Source organism: Globicephala melas, chromosome 15 (genome assembly GCF_963455315.2).
Source record: "Globicephala melas chromosome 15, mGloMel1.2, whole genome shotgun sequence".
Lineage (NCBI taxonomy): Eukaryota > Metazoa > Chordata > Mammalia > Artiodactyla > Delphinidae > Globicephala > Globicephala melas.
Genome location: NC_083328.1, coordinates 55,015,813 through 55,032,555, shown reverse-complemented (window position 1 = coordinate 55,032,555; position 16,743 = coordinate 55,015,813). Strand labels below are relative to the sequence as shown.

The following is a 16,743-nucleotide window of genomic DNA, read 5'->3' as shown; positions in this document are numbered from 1 at the left end:
TCTACTTATCAGTGAAAGGGAAGAGCCCTGGCTATTGAACACAAAAAGCCGAAGGCAGCAAGCAGTAGGCCGGCTGGAGGCTCGGGGCTGCAGCCCATGGCCCCCAGCAACCTGTTATCTCTAAGACCACGGGCTCCAGTTCCCGAGCTCCCATCGAGTAGTCCCCCTCAGAAAAGCACGCCTTTTCCAGCCCTCTTAGGCTGCTATCCAATGCACGCCTCTCCGATCCTCTCCGCTTGCCCCGCCCCCGCCCCGCCTCCCTGACGGATTCGCGCCATTGGTGTAGTTCCGGGGCTGTGATGGCAGCGGTGCGCGTGCGCGCTTGTTCGGGGCCCTCCCGAGAAAAGGAGTTGGTGGGGCAGGGCTGGAGGAGGTTGGTCGCGCTCTGCCCGGGTGAAAGGGCGGTGGCTGCACCGGGCGGGGCCAAGTTTCAGGGCTGGCGGCCGGGCTGCGGTGGCGTCGGGAGCCGCTGCGAAGCTGCGCGCTGCTTAGGCGACGGGGGGCTGGCCGAGCAGAGTCCGCGCGCGCCCGCGCTGAGCTGCCGGCCTCGGCGGCTGCGCCACTCGGCCGCAGCGACGAAGCGCTGGTGTTTCCAGCATGACGGAGCTAAGGCAGAGGATGGCCCGCGAGCCGGACGCACCGCCCGAGGAAAAGGTAGCGGCAGCATCGGTTGGGCGCGGCCGGGGCAGCGGAGTCCCCCGGAGGTCCGTGCGGGGCGCGCGCAGAGGGGTCGTCTTGCCATCTTCTGCGCGGCCGTCGGCGGCCCCGGGCCTGGTCTGCGGGAAGGGTCCTCGGGTGCTGGGCCCCGCGGAGCTCGCGGCAGGGTTCAGGAGGTCGGGGTCCCGGGGACATGGCTCTGGGGTCCAGTTGGGGGTGGTATCTCCGGGGCCCAGGAAGGAGAGCGCGGGGGTTGCGCACGTCCGCAGCCCTCGCAGGGCTGGTTGCGGGGTCCTACGCCAATCCACTTCCCCGAGGCCTTCCTGGGTGTGAAGACGTCGAGACCCCGGAAAGACTCCTCAGAGCGTGACTTAGCCTCTCTGAACTTCTTTAAAATGTTATTTGGGGGCTGGAGGTGTAACAAGACAAGGCCATGTGATTTGCCTGTTAGGAGATTTAAACTCCTTCTCGAAAGTTAAATCTGTTGGCTTTAAGCAGAGAAGTCTCTTAATTCATGTAGTCAGCAGGTGTTGGAAGGTATATTCCCCAAAGATGGGCTTGTTTACTGCTTCAGATGTGGGCGTTGATGGGGTAGAGGAGGAGGGTAGAACAGAGGCCATCTTGGCAGGGACGTAGCTGGTTGGGGTTGAGATATGAGGGCAGCAGACTTAATTGGTTGAAGTGAAAGGTTGTGTAAGGGAGTTGAGGAAGGTGAGGAGTCATTATGTTACTGTGGACATTGAATGACAGCATAAACTTAGTGGTAGTATTTCGAGCCTGGAGTTAGTGGTCAGGAGCAGTGTTATTTGGTAAATTGATCTGACAGTGATGTGTAGACTGGACTGAGGGAGCATGGACCAGAATGAAACAGATTGGCTGACTCGCGGGTTGCCAACAGGTGACCTGCAGTTGTTTTCTTTGGTCCCTGTGTTGCTTTAAAAACCAGAATATTTCTCCCAACAGTCTGAATTTATTGCCTATTTTGGATCATTGGAAGATCTGCCATCACATTCCCACCTGATTAACGTTTGGCTGGAACTGAGGAACAGCTGTTCCCACCAATCCCTGTTGCTCTACACCAGGTCCACAGCACCCATTTATGTAGCTTTCCATTTTTGGTAACTGGAGGAAAGGAACATTAGGGAGATATCAGGAAGGAGGAAGGCACAAGATTAGGTGTCAGGGTGTCAACAGCAGTTATACTGGAAGGAGTGTTTTGGGTATGGGATGTAATGGGATTTTAAACAATTTTTTTGGTTATGACAGTGGATCACCCAAGGAGAACTCTCCATACTGATGTTTACAATATGTTTTGGAGAAAATTTAGGGCTTGGGTGCAAGTTTAGGAGTCGCTTACAGAGACAAGGTACTTTGAAGTTTCTACTCTTCCCATTAAATACCCTAGCTGGGCCTGGGGGAGTTTACAGATATTTGGAGGCTGTGTAGCCCTGTTTAAGGTTGAGAAATCAGACTTGATGTTAATGGGACTTTGTTGTTTTAGAAGGTGTGAGAAGAGGTAGAAAAAAAGAAGGCATTATACCTAATGGGCTGTACTTTTGAAAGCTATTTGTAATAATTAGACTTACTCAGTGGTAAAAACAAGCAAAGCCACATACCCAAAAACCATGAGATTATGAGGTGAAACAGTTTCTACCCTCCCCACCTAACTACTTGGATCCATCTCCCAGACAAAAGTGCCAGTTGATTCTTTTTTTTTTTACTTCTTTATTAGAGTATAATTGCTTTACAATGGTGTGTTAGTTTCTGCTTTATAACAAAGTGAATCAGTTATACATATACATATGTTCCCATATCTCTTCCCTCTTGCGTCTCCCTCCCGCCCACCCTCCCTATCCCACCCCTCCAGGCGGTCACAAAGCACCAAGTTGATCTCCCTGTGCTACGCAGCTGCTTCCCACTAGCTATCTACCTTACATTTGGTAGTGTATATATATCCATGCCTCTCTTTCGCTTTGTCACAGCTTACCCTTCCCCCTCCCCATATCCTCAAGTCCATTCTCTAGTAGGTCTGTGTCTTTATTCCTGTCTTACCCCTAGGTTCTTCATGACATTTTTTCCCCTTAAATTCCATATATATGTGTTAGCATACGGTATTTGTCTTTCTCTTTCTGACTTACTTCACTCTGCATGACAGACTCTAGGTCTATCCACCTCATTACAAATAGCTCAATTCCGTTTCTTTTTATGGCTGAGTAATATTCCATTGCATATATGTGCCACATCTTCTTTATCCGTTCATCTGATGATGGGCACTTAGGTTGTTTCCATCTTCGGGCTATTGTAAATAGAGCTGCAATGAACATTTTGGTACATGATTCTTTTTGAATTATGGTTTTCTCAGGGTATATGCCCAGTAGTGGGATTGCTGGGTTGTATGGTAGTTCTATTTGTAGTTTTTTAAGGAACCTCCATACTGTTCTCCATAGTGGCTGTACCAATTCACATTCCCACCAGCAGTGCAAGAGTGTTCCCTTTTCTCCACACTCTCTCCAGCATTTATTGTTTCTAGATTTTTTGATGATGGCCATTCTGACTGCTGTGAGATGATATCTCATTGTAGTTTTGATTTGCATTTCTCTAATGACTAATGATGTTGAGCATTCATTCATGTGTTTGTTGGCAGTCTGTATATCTTCTTTGGAGAAATGTCTATTTAGGTCTTCTGGCCATTTTTGGATTGGGTTGTTTGTTTTTTTGTTATTGAGCTGCATGAGCTGCTTATAAATTTAGGAGATTAATCCTTTGTCAGTTGCTTCATTTGCAAATATTTTCTCCCATTCTGAGGGTTGTCTTTTGGTCTTGTTTATGGTCTCCTTTGCTGTGCAAAAGCTTTGAAGTTTCATTAGGTCCCATTTGTTTATTTTTGGTTTTATTTCTATTTCTCTGGGAGGTGGGTCAAAAAGGATCTTGCTGTGATTTATGTCATAGTGTCCTGCCTATGTTTTCCGCTAAGAGTTTGATAGTTTCTGGCCTTACATTTAGGTCTTTAATCCATTTTGAGCTTATTTTTGTGTATGGTGTTAGGGAGTGATCTAATCTCATACTTTTACATGACCTATCCAGTTTTCCCAGCACCACTTATTGAAGAGGCTGTACATTCCTGCCTCCTTTATAAAAGATAAGGTGACCATATGTGCATGGGTTTATCTCTGGGCTTTCTATCCTGTTCCATTGATCTATCTCTCTGTTTTTGTGCCAGTACCATACTGTCTTGATTACTGTAGCTTTGTAGTATAGTCTGAAGTCAGGGAGCCTGATTCCTCCAGATCCTTTTTTCGTTCTCAAGATTGCTTTGGTTATTCGGGGTCTTTTGTGTTTCCATACAAATTGTGAAATGTTTTGTTGTAGTTCTCTGAAAAATGCCATTGGTAGTTTGATAGGGATTGCATTGAATCTGTAGATTGCTTTGGGTAGTAGAGTCATTTTCACAATGTTGATTCTTCCAATCCAAGAACATGGTATATCTCTCCATCTATTTGTATCATCTTTAATTTCTTTCATCAGTGTCTTATAATTTTCTGCATACAGGTCTTTTGACTCTTTAGGTAGGTTTATTCCTAGATATTTTATTCTTTTTGTTGCAATGGTAAATGGGAGTGTTTTCCTGATTTCACTTTCAGATTTTTCATCATTAGTGTATAGGAATGCCAGAGATTTCTGTGCATTAATTTTGTATCTGCTACTTTACCAAATTCATTGATTAGCTCTAGTAGTTTTCTGGTAGCATCTTAAGGATTCTCTATGTATAGTATCATGTCATCTGCAAAGAGTGACAGCTTTACTTCTTCTTTTCCGATTTGGATTCCTTTTATTTCCTTTTATTCTGTGATTGCTGTGGCTAAAACTTCCAAAACTATGTTGAATAAGAGTGGTGAGACTGGGCAACCTTGTCTTCTTCCTGATCTTAGTGGATCTTAGTTTTTCACCATTGAGGATGATGTTGGCTGTGGGTTTGTCGTATATGGCCTTTATTATGTTGAGGAAAGTTCCCTCTATGCCTACTTTCTGCAGGGCTTTTCTCATAAATGGGTGTTGAATTTTGTTGAAAGCTTTCTCTGCATCTGTTGAGGTGATCATATGGTTTTTCTCCTTCAATTTGTTAATATGGTGTATCACATTAATTGTTTTCCGTATATTGAAGAATCCTTGCATTCCTGGAATAAACCCCACTTGATCATGGTGTATGATCCTTTTAATGTGCTGTTGGATTCTGTTTGCTAGTATTTTGTTGAGGATTTTTGCATCTATGTTCATCAGTGATATAGGCCTGTAGTTTTCTTTCTTTGTGACATCCTTGTCTGGTTTTGGTATCAAGGTGATGGTGGCCTCGTAGAATGAGTTTGGGAGTGTTCCTCCCTCTGCTATATTTTGGAAGAGTTTGAGAAGGATAGGTGTTAGCTCTTCTCTAAATGTTTGATAGAATTTGCCTGTGTAGCCATCTGGTCTTGGGTGGTTGATTCTTAAGTACTTTCCCATCCGTTGTTGTAGGTAGGGAGGATATGAGGAACTATCCAGCTAAAGTTACCTTAATTTTTTACAACTGCACTTAAACTGCTTCTATGATGACAGAATGCCTGGGGCTTAGAGGTTCACTAAGTGCTTGTTGCTCTGCTCCACAAACACAGCACCTACTTGCCTTCTGTTAAAAGCCTAATGTAGTCCATTAGCCCAGAACAAGACAGTTGCTCCATTGCTCAATATTTCTGATTATCATGCATGGGATTTCAAACTTCCATGATTCTGGCTTTGCTGATATTCTTAGGTTAAAATTTAAGAAAATTAGAAATAATAAAACAAGGATATCTTTTTAGGGAAATAAATGGTGAAATGGGAACTTTCTTATTTTATAGTAGAAGAATTCAGAAAACAGTATTAGGTCAATTCGTTAAAAGAACTGGAACAAATTTGAAAGATTTAAAAAAATGTTTCAGTTGCTTAACTGTTGTGGCAAAGTGTCCTACAAATAAGCAGACAAAATAATCTGGGGAATGTGTTTATTATAAAAGTCAGAAGGTATTTTGTTACATTTAGCATCCTAGAATGGAATTGTCAAAGCCAGTTGCTAATAAAGGAAACGTTTTCCTCTGGGAACCGTGCTTATAATTTTAAATTCCAAAAGCACAGTGTTGTTGCCAAACTAAGAAACTTGGAATTTAAGCTTTGGAAGTGGTCTTCCTGCCACCGATCCATGTTTTTCCAGTGGTGCTTAGGAAAGACAAGAATGAAATGTGGGCCAAAAGATTGCCATCATAAAATTTATGATTGGGTTGGCATTTCAGGAGACTTTGAATGCATCTAGGAAACTTTTGAAATGACTCTCCTAACTAATTTCACAGTACAAATAATCACCCTTTAAGCTGTTTGAAAAAAATGTGCATCACTATTTCTGATTTGTGCACTCTGCTGTCTTTCCCGGGATCCACACAGGTGAAGTGTATTGAATTCGTTAGTTTTGCAGAGAGCTTGCTGAGTAATTCTGCTGCACACAGCTTCTTAACCTGCTCCCTGTGCTGTGACAGCCTTCCCAGCCTTCCTGACTGGTGCTAGAGGCTGCTGGGGGTGACAGAGCACAGCCTTTCACTTACAGACTGCCTCTGGTTTGGAAAAGAGACTCCTGACTGTTAATTTTGCCAGGCTCTCCTTGGAAGAATACTGATTTGTTCCTGGGGTTGGGCTGAGTTCCTGCCTTCCATGCCTTGCCACGCAGTGGTTGCTTGGTTGGGGCAGTGATGTGGTGCCAACCAGGGCAGACCTGGTCCCCATTAGGCAGCTTGCCCTGCCAGTCCATGATCTTTGTTCTTGTGCTGTTTGCCTCATCAGTGGGGATGGCATAGGGCCCACTCAGTTGAGTGACCTTTTAAAGAAAGTTAAACTTTATGTTATCTTGACTAGACAGTGCGTGCGTGGTTCAGAATTTGAAAGGTGCAGAGCGTACACTGTGAACGTCTCCTTGATGCCTCCCTGGTTCTCCTCCCCAGCAGCAGCACACCCCTGCCAGGGTGCTCACAAGCATCTGCTGCTGGTGTGAAAGGACCTGAACTGTCCTTTGGATTTGTTGCCCTTTGGCAGCAGCTCTTTTATATTAGAGTCACCACAGGGCCAGCCTGGGGCTTCTCTGTGAAGACTTTGCTGCGTTTTTGAAAGAGCTCTTGAGACCTGGGATTTACTGGCAACATTCTCTGCCCTTGCGTGAGATTTTGAGAGGATATCTCTCACTGACCTGGATCCCTCAGTGGACGACTCTCAGAGCCTTGTCCCCACAGTCTGTGTCCTGCTAGTCCTGTGGTTTCGGTGATCTGCAGGAAATTCCTAGGTATACGTCCCTCAGTCAACGCAAACTTAGTTTGTCTCAAATTTGACTTTTCTCGTTTTAGACGTTGACCTTCCTCCTCCCGTCTGCTCTGCTCCAGCTTGAAATCCGTTAGTCCCTGTGTCTCTGCTCCCTCATCCAGTCCAGGTCACAGGTTCTCATCAGATAACACCTGGATTCCTTATCTGTTGCTTTGGCGTATTTCAGATAGTTCAGGACTTGATGCCTGAACTGTTATAAATCCTTCTAATTGAGCTCCCTCCCTTCAGGATTTGTTCTCAGCCCCTTCTAGTCCACCTGACCTTTCTTTGTACAATTCTGAAACTTCCCTATGAGTTACAGAAGGGAAAAAAATTTTTAGCCCCTGTTTCAGATCTCTTAAATTTGGTCCTTTATGGCCTTGTTTCTTAACCAGCCCCTTTTCCTGCTTGGAGCCTCTGTGACTTGGATCTTGGCTCTTGCTATTTCCAACCGTAGGAAATGTGCTCATTTTCTGTCACCCCTCTTTCCACCTCTACCTATTTAAGTCCTATTTTCTCAAAGTCCATTTTAGATCTTCCCCATTTCAATACTTCATCAGGCATGTATGTATTGTAGAAATCACAGGAATGTGTGCAAATGAGAATGAAATCCACCTACAATCCCATCATTCAGAGAAACAACCATTGTTCAAATGCATATCCCTCCTGTGCAGATTGCTACGTGGCTGTAATGCTACCATGCATGGTCTGATAGCTTGCCTTTTTTTCTTTATTAATTGAAATATAGTTGATTTACAATGTTGTGTTAGTTTCAGGTATACAGCAAAGTGATTCATAAATCTATACTGTTTTTTTTAAAATTAATTTTTATTATTTGGGTGCGTTGGGTCTTTGTTGCTGCATGTGGGCTTTCTCTAGTTGTGATGAGCGGGGGCTACTCTTTGTTGCGGTGCGTGGGCTTCCAATTGCGGTGGCTTCTTGTTGCGGAGCATGGGCTCTAGGTACACGGGCTTCAGTAGCTGTAGCGCACAGGCTCAGTAGTTGTGGTTTGTGGGCTCTAGAGTGCAGGCTCAGTAGTTGTGGCACATGGGCTTAGTTGCTCCGCGGCATGTGGGATCTTCCCGGACCAGGGCTCGAACCCGTGTCACCTGCATTGGCAGGCGGATTCTTAGCCACTGCGCCACCAGGGAAGTCCGTATGAATTTTTTACATTCCTTTCCATTATAGGTTATTAGAAAATGTGAAATAGAGTTCCCTGTGCTATACAGTAGGTCCTTGTTGTTTATTTTATATATGGTAGTGTGTATCTGTTAATCCCAAACTCCTAATTTATCCCTCCTCTCCTCCCTTCCCCTTTGGTAACCATAAGTTTGTTTTCTGTATCTGTGAGTCAGTTTCTGCTTTGTAAATAAGTTCATTAATATTATTTATATTATTTTTTTAGATTCCACATATAAGTGATATATGATATTTGTCTTTCTTTTTCTGACTTATTTCACTTAGTATGATAATCTCTCGGTCCATCCACGTTGCTGAAAATGGCATTATTTCATTCTTTTTTATGGCTGATTAATATTCCATTGTATATACGTAACACATCTTCTTTATCCATTCATCTGCCAACGGACATTTAGGTTGCTTCCACGTCTTGGCTATTGTAAAGCTGCAGTGAACATTGGGGTGCATGCATCTTTTTGAGTTAGAGTTTTTGTCTTTTCCAGATAAAGCCCAGGAGTGGGATTGCTGGATAATATGGTAACTCTGTTTTTAGTTTTTTAAGGAACCTCTATACTGTTCTCCATAGTGGCTGCACCAGTTTACATTCCCACCAACAGTGTAGGAAGGTTCCCTTTTCTCCATACCCTCTCCAGCATTTATTATTTTTAGACTTTTTGATGATCGCCATTCTGAATGGTGTGAGATGATACCTCATTGTAGTTTTGATTTGCATTTCTCTAATAATTAGCAATGTTGAGCATCTTTTCATGTGCCTGTTGGCCATCTGTATGTGTTTTTTGGAGAAATGTCTATTTAGGTCTTCTGCCCATTTTTTGATTGGGTTTTTTTTTGATATTGAGCTGTTTGTATATTTTGGAAATGAAGCCCTTGTCAGTTGCATGGTTTGCAAATATTTGCAAATATTTTCTCTCATTCTGTAGGTTGTTTTTTCATTTTGTTTATGGGTTCCTTTGCTGTGCAAGAGCTTATACCTTTGACTAAGTTCCATTTGTTTATTTTTGCATTTATTTCTTGCCTTGAGAGACTGATCGAAGAAAGTATTGCTGGGATTTATGTCAGAATTTTTGCCTTTGGTCTCTATCAAATTACCCATGACATTTTTTTTTGAATTTTATTTTATTTATTTATTTTACAGCAGGTTCTTATTATCTATTTTATTTTTTATTTTTTATTATTTTGCGGTACACGGGCCTCCTCTCACTGTTGTGGCCTCTCCCGTTGCAGAGCACAGGCTCCAGACGCACAGGCTCAGTGGCCATGGCTCACGGGCCTAGCGGCTCCGCGGCATGTGGAATCTTCCCGGACCGGGGCACGAACCCGTGTCTCCTGCATCGGCAGGCGGACTCTCAACCACTGCGCCACCAGGGAAGCCCTAGTTATCTATTTTATACATATTAGTGTATACATGTCAATCAAAGTCATCACACCACCCCCACACACACCCCCCCCCGGCACTTCCCCCCTTGGTGTCCATACGTTTGTTCTCTACATCTGTGTCTCTATTCCTGCCCTGCAAACCGGTTCATCTGTACCATTTTTCAAGGTTCCACGTATATGCATTAATATACGATATTTGTTTTTCTCTTTCTGACTTACTTTGTATGACAGTCTCTAGATCCATCCACATCTCTACAAATGACCCAGTTTCGTTCCTTTTTATGGCTGAGTAATATTCCATTGTATATACGTACCACATCTTTATCCATTTGTCTGTCGATGGTATTGCTTCCATGACCTGGCTATTGTAAATACTGCTGCAGTGAACATTGGGGTGCATGTGTCTTTTTGAATTATGGTGTTCTCTGGGTATATGCCCAGTAGTGGGATTGCTGGGTCATATGGTAATTCTATTTTTAGTTTTTTAAGGAACCTCCATACTGTTCTCCATAGTGACTGTATCAATTTACTTTCCCACCAACAGTGCAGGAGGATTCCCTTTTCTCCACAGTCTCTCCAGCATTTGTTGTTTGTAGATTTTCTGATGATGCCCATTCTAATTGCTGTAAAGTGATACCTCATTGTAGTTTTGATTTGCATTTCTCTAATAATTAGTGACGTTGAGCAGCTTTTCATGTGCTTCTTGGCCATCTGTATGTCTTCTTTGGAGAAATGTGTATTTAGGTCTTCTGCCCATTTTTTGATTGGGTTGTTTATTTAATATTGAGCTGTATGAGCTGTTTATATATTTTGGAGATTAATCCTTTGTCCGTTGATTCATTTGCAAATATTTTCTCCCATTCTGAGGGTTGTATTTTAATCTTGTTTGTAGTTTCCTTTGCTTTGCAAAAGCTTTTAAGTTTCATTAGGTCCCATTTGTTTATTTTTGTTTTTATTTCCATCACTCTAGGAAGTGGATCAAAAAAGATCTTGCTGTGATTTATGTCAAAGAGTGTTCTTCCTATGTTTTCATGCAAGAGTTTTATAGTGTCCAGTTTTACATTTAGGTCTTTAAACCATTTTGAGTTTATTTTTGTGTATGGTGTTAGGGAGTGTTCTAATTTCATTCTTTTACATGTAGTTGTCCAGTTTTCCCAGCACCACTTATTGAAGAAACTGTCTTTTCTCTGTTGTATATCCTTACCTCTTTTGTCATAGATTAGTTGACCATAGGTGCGTGGGTTTATCTCTGGGCTTTCTGTCCTGTTCTGTTGATCTATATTTCTGTTTTTGTGCCAGTACCATATTGTCTTGATTACTGTAGCTTTATAGTATAGTTTGAAGTCAGGGAGTTTGATTCCTCCAACTCCGTATTTTTTTCCTCAAGACCACTTTGACTATTTGGGGTCTTTTGTGTCTCCATACAACTTTTAAGATTTTTTGTTCCACTTCTGTAAAAAAACAAAAATGCCACTGGTAATTTGATAGGGATTGCATTGAATCTGTAGGTTGCTTTGTGTAGTATAGTCATTTTCACCATATTGATTCTTCCAGTCCAAGAACATGGTATGTCTGTCCATAGGTTTGTGTCATCTTTGATTTCTTTCATCAGTGTCTTACAGTTTTCTGAGTACAGGTCTTTTAACTCCTTAGGTAGTTTTTTTTCCTAGGTATTTTATTCTTTTTGTTCAAATGGTGAATGGGATTGTTTCCTTAATTTCTCTTTCTGATCATTCGTTGTTAGTGTATAGGAATGCAAGAGATTTCTGTGCATTAATTTTGTACCCTGCAACTTTACCAAATTCATTGATTACCTCTAGTAGTCTTCTGGTAGCATCTTTAGGATTCCCTATGTATAGTATCATGTCATCTGCAAACAGTGACAGCTTTACTTCTTCTTTTCCAATTTGTATTCCTTTTATTTCTTTTTCTTCTCTGATTGCTGTGGCTAGGACTTCCAAAATTATGTTGAATAATAGTGGTGAGATTGGACATCTTTGTCTTGTTTCTGATCTGAGCGGAAATGCTTTCAGTTTTTCACCGTTGAGAATGAGGTTTGCTGTGGGTTTGTCATATATGGTCTATGTTGAGGTAGGTTCCCTCTGTGCCCACTTTCTGGTGAGTTTTTATCATAAATGGGTGTTGAATTTTGTCAAAAGCTTTTTCTGCATGTATTGAGATGACCATATCCTTTTTTTTCATTTCGTTAATATGGTGTATCACATTGATTTATTTGCATATATTGAAGAATCCTTGTATCCCTGGGATAAATCCCACTTGATCATGAAGTATGATCCTTTTAATGTGTTGTTGGATTCTGTTTGCTAGTATTTTGTTGAGGATTTTTCATCTGTATTCATCAGTGATATTGGTCTGTAATTTCCTTTTTCTGTAGTGTATTTGTCTGATTTTGGTATCAGGGTGATGGTGGCCTCATAGAATGAGTTTGGGAGTGTTCCTCCCTCTGCAATTTTTTGAAGAGTTTAAGAAGGATGGGTGTTAGCTCTTTTCTGAATGTGTGATAGAATTCACCTGTGAAGCCATCTGGTCCTCGACTTTTGTTTGTTGGAAGATTTTTAATCACAGTTTCAATTTCATTACTTGTGATTGGTCTGTTCACGTTTTCTATTTCTTCCTGGTTCAGTCTTGGCAGGTTATACCTTTCTAAGAATCTGTCCATTTCTTCCAGGTTGTCCATTTAATTGGCATAGAGTTTCTTGTAGTAGTCTCTTAGGATGCTTTGTATTTCTGCGCTGTCTGTTGTAACTTCTCCTTTTTCATTTCTAATTTTATTGATTTGAGTCCTCTCCCTCTTTTTCTTGATGAGTTTGGCTAAAGGTTTATCAATTTTATCTACTCAGAGAACCAGTTTTTAGTTTTATTGATCTTTCCTGTTGTGTTCTCTGTTTCATTTATTTCTGCTTTGATCTTTATGATTTCTTTCCTTCTACTAACATTGGGTTTTTTTTTGTTTTTCTTTCCCTAGTTACTTTAGGTGTAAGCTTAGATTGTTTATTTGAGATTTTTCTTGTTTCTTGAGGTAGGCTATAAACTTTTGCTATAAACTTCCTTCTTAGAACTGTCTTTGCTGCATCCCATAGGTTATGGATCGTCATGTTTTCATTGTAATTTGTCTCTAGGTATTTTTTGATTTGCTCTTTGATTTCTTTGGTGATTTCTTGGTTATTTAGTAACGTATTGTTTAGCCTCCATATGTTTGTGTTTTTTATTTTTTTTCCCTGTAACTGATTTCTAATCTCATAGTGTTGTGGTTGGAAAAGATGCTCGTTACGATTTCAGTTTTCTTAAATGTACCGAGGCTTGATTTGTGACCCTAGATGTGATCTATCCTGCAGAAAGTTCTGTGTGCACTTGAGAAGAAAGTGTAATCTGCTGTTTTTGGATGGAATGTCTTAGAAATATCAAATAAATTTATCTGGTCTATTGTGTAATTAATTTTATTTATTTTTATTTAATTTTATTTATTTTTGGCTGCATTGGGTCTTTGTTGCTGCGCGCGAGCTTTTTCTAGTTGTGGCGAGGGGGGCTACTCTTCGTTGTGGTGCGTGGGCTTCTCATTGAGGTGGCTTCTCTTGTTGCAGAGCATGGGCTCTAGATGCACGGGCTTCAGTAGTTGTGGCATGTGGCTCAGTAGTTGTGGCTCTCAGGCTCTAGAGCACAGGCTCAGTATTTGTGGCACACGAGCTTAGTTGCTCCGTGGCATGTGGGATCTTCCTGGACCAGGCCTCCAACCCGTGTTCCCTGCATTGGCAGGTGGATTCTTAACCACTGCACCACCAGGGAAGCCCTATTGTGTCATTTAAAGCTTGTGTTTACTTATTATTTTTCTGTCTGTATGACTTGTCCATTGGTGTAAGTGAGGTGTAAAGTCCCCCACTACTACTGTGTTACTGTTGATTTCCTCTTTTCTAGCTGTTAGCAGTTGTCTTATTTATTGAGGTGCTTCTATGTTGGGTGCATATATATTTATAATTGTTATTTTTTTTTTCTTGGATTGATCCCTTGATCATTATGTAGTGTGCTTCCTTGTCTCTTATAACATTCTTTATTTTAAAGTCTATTTTATCTCATATGAGTATTGCTACTCTTGCTTCCTTTTAATTTCCATTTGCATGGAATATCTTCTTCCATTCCCTCACTTTCAGTATGTATGTGTCGCTAAGGTCTGAAGTGGGTCTGTTGTAGACAGCATATAGATGGGTCTTGTTTTTGTATTCATTCATCAATCGTGTGTCTTTTGGTTGGAGCATTTAATCCATTCACGTTAAAGGTAATTATCGATATGTATTTTCCTCTGACCATTTTCTTAATTGTTTTGGGTTTGTTTTAGTAGGTCCTTTTCTTCTCTTGTGTTTCCCACTTAGAGAAGTTCCTTTAGCATTTGTTGTAGAGCTGGTTTGGTGGTGCTGAATTTTCTTAGCTTTTGCTTCTCGGTAAAGCTTTTGATTTCTCCATCAAATCTGAATGAGATCCTTGCTGGGTAGAGTAATCTTGGTTGTAGGTTCTTCCCTTTCATCACTTGAAGTATATCATGCCACTCCCTTCTGGCTTGTAGTTTCTGCTGAGAAATCAGCTGTTAACTTAACTTTATGGGAGTTCCCTTGTATGTTATTTGTCGTTTTTCCCTTGCTGCTTTTAATAATTTTTCTTTGTCTTTAATTTTTGCCAGTTTGATTACTATGTGTTTTGGAGTGTTTCTCCTTGGGTTTATCCTGTATGGGACTCGCTGAGCTTCCTGGACTTGGGTGGCTGCTTTCTTTCCCATGTTAGGGAAGTTTTCGACTATAATCTCTTCAGATATTTTCTCTGGTCCTTTCTCTCTCTCTTCTCCTTCTGGGACCCCTATAATGCAAATGTTGTTGCGTTTAATGTTGTCCCAGTGGTCTCTTAGGCTGTCTTCATTTCTTTTCATTCTTTTTTCTTTATTCTGTTCTGCAGCAGTGAATTCCACCATTCTGTCTTCCAGGTCACTTATCCATTCTTCTGCCTCAGTTATTCTGCTATTGATTCCTTCTAGTGTAGTTTTCAGTTATTGTATTGTTCATCTCTGTTTGTTTGTTCTTTAATTCTTCAAGGTCTTTATTAAACATTTCTTGCATCTTCTTGATCTTTGCCTCCATTCTTTTTCTGGGGTCCTGGATCATCTTCACTATCATTATTCTGAATTCTTTTTCTGGAAGGTTGCCTATCTCAACTTCATTTAGTGTTTTTTCTGGGGTTTTATCTTGTTCCTTCATTTGGTACATAGCCCTCTGCCTTTTCATCTTGTCTGTCTTTCTGTGAATGTGGTTTTTGTTCCACAGGCTGCAGGATTGTAGTTCTTCTTGCTTCTGCTGTCTCTGTGTTTGTTCTTTAATTCTTCTAGGTCTTTGTTAAACATTTCTTGCATCTTCTTGATCTTTGCCTCCATTCTTTTCCCAAGGTCCTGGATCATCTTCACTGTCATTATTCCGAATTCTTTTTCTGGAAGGTTGCCTATTTCCACTTCATTTAGTTGTTTTTCTGGGGGTTTATCTTGTTCCTTCATCTGGTACAAAGTCTTCTGCATTTTCATTTTGTCTGTCTTTCTGTGAATATGGTTTTCCTTCCACAGGCTGCAGAATTGTAGTTCTTCTTGATTCTGTTGTCTGCTCTCTGGTGGATGAGGCTAACTAAGAGGCTGTGCAGGCTTCCTGATGGGAGGGACTGGTGGTGAGTAGAGCTGGGTGTTGCTCTGGTTCCCAGAGCTCAGTAAAACTTCAATCTGCTTGTCTGCTGATGGTTGTTTGGCCTGAGGTGACCCAACACTGGAGCCTACTTGGCTCTTTGGTGGGACTACTGGGAGGGCTCATGTGAAGGAGTACTTCCCAGAACTTCTGCTTCCAGTGTCCTTGTCCCCATGGTGAGCCACAGCCACCCCCTGCCTCTGCAGGAGACCCTCCAATACTAGCAGGTGGGTCTGGTTCTGTCTGCTGTGGGGTCACTGCTCCTTCTCTTGGGTCCCAGTGCGCACACTACTTTGTGTGTGCCTTCCAAGAGTGGAGTCTCTGTTTACCCCAGTCCTCTCGAAGTCCTGCAGTCAAATCCCACTAGCTTTCAAAGTCTGATTCTCTAGGAATTCCTCCTCCCATTGCTGGACTCCCAGGTTGGGTAGCCTGATGTGAGACTCAGAACCTTCACTCCAGTGGGTGGTCTTTTGTGGTGTAAGTGTTTTCCAGTTTGTGAGTCAGCCACCCAGCAGTTATAGGATTTGATTTTATTGTGATTGCATCCCTCCTACCATCTCATTGTGGCTTCTCCTTCGTCTTTGGATGTGGGGTATCTTTTTTGGTGAGTTCCAGTGTCTTCTTGTCTTTGATTGTTCAGCAGTTAGTTGTGATTCCGGTGCTGTCTCAAGAGGGAGTGATCCCATGACGTTTTTACGGAACTAGAACAGAATAATCCTAAAATTCGTATGGAACCGTACAGGACCCAGAATTGCCAAAGCAATCCTGGAGAAAAAGAACAAAGTTGGAGGCATAACCCTCCCAGACTTCAGACAATACTACAAAGCTACTGTAACCAAAACAGTGTGGTATTGGCACAAAAACAGATATATAGATCAATGGAACAGAATAGAGAGCCCAGAAATAAACCCACGCACCTACAGTCAATTAATCTTCAACAAAAGAGGCAAGTATATACAATGGAGAAAAGACAGTCTCTTCAAGTAGTGTTGGGAAACCTGGACAGCTATACGTAAATCAGTGAAATTAGAACACTCCCTCACACCATACACACGAATAAACTCAAAATTGCTTAAAGACTTAAATATAGGGACTTCCCTGGTGGTGCAGTGGTTAGGAATCTGCCTGCCAATGCAGGGGACGTGGGTTTGAGCCCTGGTCTGGGAAGATCCCACATGCTGTGGAGCACCTAAGCCCGTGAGCCACAAGTACTGAGCCTGCATGCCACAACTACTGAAGCCCGTGTGCCTAGATCCCATGCTCCCCAACAAAAGAAGCCATTACAATGAGAAGCCTGTGCACCGCAATGAAGAGTAGCCCCCACTTGCTGCAACTAGAGAAAGTTTGCACACAGCAATGAAGACCCAACGCAGCCAAAAAAAAAAAAAAAAAAAAAAATTAAAAATCTGTTGGGGGAAAAAAGACTTAAATA

The 16,743-nt window shown here is 41.8% G+C and overlaps 1 protein-coding gene across 1 annotated transcript in view; it reads left to right on the top strand.

Annotated features, from left to right (window-relative positions):
• The first annotated feature begins 325 nt into the window (after window positions 1-325).
• The window catches only part of CDS2 (CDP-diacylglycerol synthase 2), a 68,383-nt gene continuing 51,965 nt past the window's right edge, over window positions 326-16,743 (top strand). The window contains exon 1 of the mRNA XM_030872610.2: window positions 326-654. Coding sequence (XP_030728470.1) covers window positions 598-654 — 57 coding nt within the window. The 5' untranslated portion in view covers window positions 326-597. The remainder of the gene's footprint in view (window positions 655-16,743) is intronic.